This window comes from Xyrauchen texanus, chromosome 11 (genome assembly GCF_025860055.1).
Source record: "Xyrauchen texanus isolate HMW12.3.18 chromosome 11, RBS_HiC_50CHRs, whole genome shotgun sequence".
Classification (NCBI taxonomy): domain Eukaryota; kingdom Metazoa; phylum Chordata; class Actinopteri; order Cypriniformes; family Catostomidae; genus Xyrauchen; species Xyrauchen texanus.
In genome coordinates, this window is record NC_068286.1 from 39766077 (window position 1) to 39772076 (window position 6000).

The 6000-nt window shown below is 37.4% G+C and overlaps 1 protein-coding gene across 7 annotated transcripts in view; it reads right to left on the reverse strand.

Moving 5' to 3' along the window:
* The window catches only part of LOC127651909 (calcium/calmodulin-dependent protein kinase type II delta 2 chain-like), a 61009-nt gene extending 58904 nt beyond the window's left edge, over positions 1 to 2105 (reverse strand). For all 7 annotated transcript variants that reach the window (XM_052137968.1, XM_052137965.1, XM_052137967.1 and 4 more), the window contains exons 1-2: positions 1774 to 2105; positions 363 to 457 (exon numbers count right to left, since the gene is read on the reverse strand). In XM_052137968.1, the coding sequence (XP_051993928.1) occupies positions 363 to 457; positions 1774 to 1835 (157 nt within the window). In that variant the 5' untranslated portion in view covers positions 1836 to 2105. The remainder of the gene's footprint in view (positions 1 to 362; positions 458 to 1773) is intronic.
* Between the last annotated feature and the right edge of the window lie 3895 nt (positions 2106 to 6000).

Below are 6000 nucleotides of genomic sequence, written 5' to 3' on the forward strand. Positions count from 1 at the left end.
TATACGTGGGTTAGCCTCTACACACACATCACCTATCACTATGCTTATACTGTATGAGTCCACATATAGACATATATATTCAAACTCTGTTCAAAATGTGGATGTTTAATCTCATCACGACTACACTTAGACACAAGCAAATGTTATTTCAGCGCACACACATAGAGTTCCAGATGAGGCCCAGATGCAGTCTCTTGCGTTATCCTGATCTAACCGTATGTATTCCTCTTACATCAGCATGTTGCCATATTTGGCTACACTAGAGGCTCCATTACCTGTAATCAAAACAGTTATTTTAATAACAATCCTGCTTTACACCTGAAAGCAGTATACAAAATGAAAATCACGCCATTGGGACCTACCCCTGGCTGACAACTTCTTCGTGTTGATGATTTTGGCTGCAAACTCTTGGCCGGATGATATCTTCACGCATCGTCTCACGACAGAGAACGCTCCCCTGAAGAAGTGGGCAAAAAAAAAAAGAAAAGAAAGAGAAACAGTGATGAAAAAAGATACAGCATATGGCACGGAGAGCAGAATCTGTGCCATGATGGAGGCACAGCCTGAGCACTTCCAACGTTACACAACTACAGCTTTCCATGGCTGTTTGTCAATGTGTGTGTTTGATGAGCATGTGTGGGTGTTTTCAAAATGCTTAGCATATTCACTGGCCACACGCTCACACCAAGTCCATCTGTGTATAGAGTGGAAATGAGGGGGTTATTTACACATCACCTAAAATTCCCCCAATGGAGTTTCTTTCCTCTCTCATAACAAAATGTGCATTTTATTCATGCATACGACCAAAAATATAACGACAATATGCATTTTGTGAAATAAAACGTAGTGCAAATAGGAAACATTGCACAGTGGGGAGCCATGCTTTGGAGCCCAATGGTTATACTGCACTTGATGCGAATGCGCAGATGGCGCAGAAACGTTTTTGCTTGCAACATCATATTTTTAAACGGACTGTTATTCAAGAGATTGCGCGAAGGAAACGAGTGGGATTTCAATTTAATGTCACAGAGGGCTAAAAACGCACACAGTCCGGGTCATTTTAGATGCATCAGCATGTCCGAATGAATATATCTCATGTTGGCAGCTTAAATTTACTAGGGCATCTCCTGAACCCTGTATGATACGGATCGGGACCTCCAATCTGGCCCTACTGCGCACCCTTCCCCTCCCCCTTCCTTTGCCAAACGCAGCGCAAGGAATTCCCAACGCGATCATTAACAGCACGGGAATGTGTGTGTTTGCACTGTTGTCGCATTGCCATGAGTGTTTCTGTCTCCGGGGCAAAAATCCCGTGTCCCACCCCCATACAAGAAATTTATAATTTTGTCCTCCTCCCCTCTCCAAAATTGACATTAACCCAGCTGTTCAGCTATCGTGGTGGTCATAATGGCAGCGTCTAAAAGCTTAGAGCGGTGCCAACCTAGACAGCCTTTTTGGGCATCACGTTCCGTTCCGTACCAAACGCGCGCCTTTGATGCCCAAAAATGCTATGTAGGTAGGCAGATCAGTAGCCGATGTAACCAAGCGCTCACGGCAAGGTTATTATAAGCGTTCGCTGCGATTATAGCGGAGCTGTCAAACAGAAGACGCATCGCAATCTTATCATTTCATTGTGCGTTCAACGCGTGACTGATAAACAATGACATTTCGCATGCAAGGCAGCATCTGACGCACTCTGGGGCAAACTGTTTATATTAATATAACAAATGCACAGAAACACAATGATCCTGCAGTAGAAAATACATCACTCACTTTCCGAGCTCCTCAAAGAGCTGATATTCGTCCGTGAATCTGGTGCAAATGGTCAGAGCCATTGTGGTGGAGAATCGGCAGCGCAAGAAAGAGGATGATACAGAGAAGCGCAGTCAGTCTCCTCTATTCCCTCCTGTACAGCGAAACGAGAGCCTTTGAACGATGTTTCTTAGATTCTGCTTCGGTTTGTGGTCTTTTGGATTGGGATGTGGCGATCAATGTCAGCTGATCAGATATGTACACCTAGGGGTCGATCACCAAGGCGAGGAGGAAGCGCGTTTACATTCGACGGGTCCATGGGCTCATCATTATGCGTGTTGACGTTGCCATCTCTCTCTTGGACGTGTTCAGATACAGCACCTTGCCCCTCTCTCCTCCTTTCAAATATATGCCCCGCCTTCTAAAAGATCATACACTTGATTATTTATTTATTACTATAAAAGTAATTAGGCCTAACCTATAAATTAAAATTAGTGGGGCTAGCTGGTTGAAAATGGCGTATAAGTTCTTTAAGTGATACAAAACGTTTTAAAATTCAAATTACAAAAAATCGTTCAAAGTGAACATAAAGGCCTACCTTAAGTTTCTCATATTAATCATTTAAATAATTTTATCAGACAGTTGTGCGTTAGAGATGTTAGACTGTATATGTGTAATATTTGTATCTACTTTTCTCATCACACTAAAAAAAGAAAGCCTTTTAACAACGTTTTAACTTCAGCTTGTATATATAGGCTACTGTATACAGTATATACTGTAGATATATCGCCTATATGTATTCTCTGGAACTTGCAAAAACAACATTTCATTTCCAGCAGTTACTGTTGCAAGTGGTATATATATATATATATATATATATATATATATATATATATATATATATATATATAATAATTTACATGTTATGATATGCCAAATGTGATTGCAATTAACAGAAAATGGTGCACTCCTTTCTGAAGTTATTTTGAATAAGTATTATCTTGATTTGTTAATAAAAGAAGAATATTGCTGTCCCAAAAATATTTCCATTAACCAATTCTGCATTATATCTATTGCCCATATAGCTACACAATATCACTAGAAACCAATATATATAAAAACAAATCTGGTCACAAAATGTATCAAGACAGAAAAAAAAAAAAAAAAAATATATATATATATATATATATATATATATATATATATATATATATATATATATATATATATATATATATAATTATAATTTTTTAAATAAAATAAACAAAAAAAAAAAAAATTACTTTGACCAACACAATCGTTAACCTCAAAGTGCACATGCTGCCACAGCACTGAAAAGTATGACGCTTTTTACAGCTGGCATTTAGCCTACGCGCAGGCCCACGTATGCAAATCTCTTTGCAGTTCTCTATTTTGACCACACGAGTGCATTGTTTATAAAGCAATCATTTAAAAAAATTAACTAAATATTACTTAAGCCTCAAAAACACAAAATAATTCCAGATAATGATTATATTTTCTTGCGCCATAATATATATATATTGATATAAGTTTCTTTATTTTTACCCATTTTATCTTATATTTTCTAAGTGGTTACATGTATTTTACTCATTGGATAGCCCAAATGAAACTGTATGCCCCTTTTCTTTATTATTATTATTATTATTATTATTATTATTATTATTTTTAAGTTAGTGAAAGTATGAGATTTATTCTTGGTCACAATTGTAACCTGTGGGAAACACAAAGTCAAATTTTGCTCAGTTGCTTAATAGGACCCAATAGAAAATTGCAAAAAATACAGTTACATAATTTTTATTTTTTATTTATTACTAGCAAACAATTGTGTAGAATGTATATTTTAACATTATTTTGAAATCTGCAATTTTACAGTACAATGGGAATCAATCACTCTCCTATTGTCCTGTGAGCAGTGGCATAACTTGGATCTTAAGAGCCCTAGTTTCTTTTACCAAAATCTTTCGGCTCATCCTCATCCTCGAATTAAAGATAAAATAGGAATAAATGAGTCTCTATTGAATTTAAAAGATTCTGAAAAGGACTTTTAAGAAGCAATGGAAAGTTCCAATAAGGGATTGGGCCCTTTCTGATTTATTTTATTTTTTTTTCAGTTTAAGCCTGACATATCAGGACCACAGTTGTTTTTTAGAGCAGATTCCTCAGCCTTTTTTTTTTTTTTTTTTTTGTCTTATGTAGCTTACCCTCAAATACCACTTCATCAACACCAAACCAGGAATTTGTTCATTTTACACTGTAATTCAAACACATTCCTACTGTAGGCCTATGTCATATATGTATCACTAAAAAGATTACAGTAAAGTCACAAAAAACAATCAATCCTGTGGTTAATAAACATACTCCAATCTGCTTAGAGTGTCATCCACACAAATTCATTTTGAAACTATCAAAAGCTTGTTAATTGTCCAGCTACTAGTAATCAGTGAACTTTCCAAATAAAAATAAAAAATACAAAAAAGACAAAGCTCAGAACTGAGTGTAATGACTTCCCAATAAAGCCAGAAATGTCTTGATAATTATGTGACCTTCAGGTGGACTTGGAAAAATCATTCCAAGCATATGAATGACCCAGCAAAGTCGGAAGTTCTAGTGGGAAACTAGGAATTCTAGATGATACCCGAGTTGCAGAGATGGGAGGAGTCCTAAACTTTCAACATGATGGAGGAGAGTCCAGTTTAGTTTTTCTAAATACAGCTAATTGTTAGTGCTTGCCATTTTGGTCATATTCATTTATGTATATCAGCAACCATTATATACATGTTGTATAATTTCACTCAGTGAAAATAGCTTGAATTTGGCCAAAATTCCATTATCGTCAGCAAGCTAATGATTGATAATGTAAGGATTCCAATAGGAAAGAAGCAGGTAGGCAGTCAAGGTTAATCAGCTTTTATTCAAGTGTTCATCTTCACATACAAAGAGCAGGCTTTTCAGCTTCACAACCACTAAACAGACTTTACAGATACAGAAGTGGCTTTTCAGCTTCACGCTACTATTTCTCTCACTGGCATTCTCAGCGGCCTGTTCAAGCCAAGTGTGCCGCACAAACCCTCAAAACATCAAAAGTGAAGCCAAAACGTCTCGATCGCTCCCCGGTGACTGGTCCTAGTATAGGTCATAAACCCCGCCTCCCCATGTTAATCAACGAGACGTGAGACCAAATAAACAATTCAATTACACTTCACATATCTTTTTTCCAAAGATAGTTTATGTCATTTACTGTAGTTTCTATCACGTTGATGTCATTTCAAGTGTTTGTTTTCAAAATAAGTTTGTTTTTAGTTAGTTATTTGATGCTATAAAAACGGTGTTGTGACATCATGATTGACAGCTGTGACTGACAGGTTCTCTGAGCGAAGTAGTCACTGAAGCACCAACTGACTTTTTTTTCAGGATCTTCGGAGGACTGAGGAGATTGGAGCTTTAAATTTAATATCTAAATTTCTATAATTAATTATTTCACACCGTCATAAGTCAAAAGTCAAAAGTGCAGGGGCGTGTGCTTGCGATTGATTCAGTGAAAGTGAGGGCGGGGCCTTGATTTCGCGACTTTACTTCCTGCTCACTACTACGCAGGTCTGGTCCCGAAATCGCAACTGCGCAGACTCATGTCCCAAGATGTCAGCGCCATATCGGGACACTGGCGGCTTCAGTTCTCACCAATGGAATAGAGCAAAGGAGCGTCGTCCATCTTTTTTTACAGTATATGGTTCAAGCCTATCTCCGTTGTCACTGTAACCAGAAACAGGTTTTACGCATCATTAATCACCAGGTGATGTCCCTTACCGCTTCCTCTCTCACAGGTGACAGACACACTACTACACCCAGCTCCACAGATATGTATTATCAGAATCAGAATAAGAGTGAGCTTTATTACCAAGTATGCTTACACACACAAAGAATTTGTCATGGTGACAGATGCTTTGTGTGCAAATGCAACTGTATATACATACATACAAGCATATCCATTTAAACATATATACATATAGTGACATAAAAATAAAAAAATAAGATATAACAGATACAATAGAGCTAACATGCTGAGACGATCAATGCAAATGGTAAACTCCCCCAACTGTGCCTTAAAAACATCAAGTTCATTCACTTTTCTGCACGTTTGGAAGATCGCAGGATACACAGGTTAGAAAGAGTCCACATTGTCCTCAGAAGAAGAAGAGCAGGACGCCGATGAACATTTGTATTTTAAAG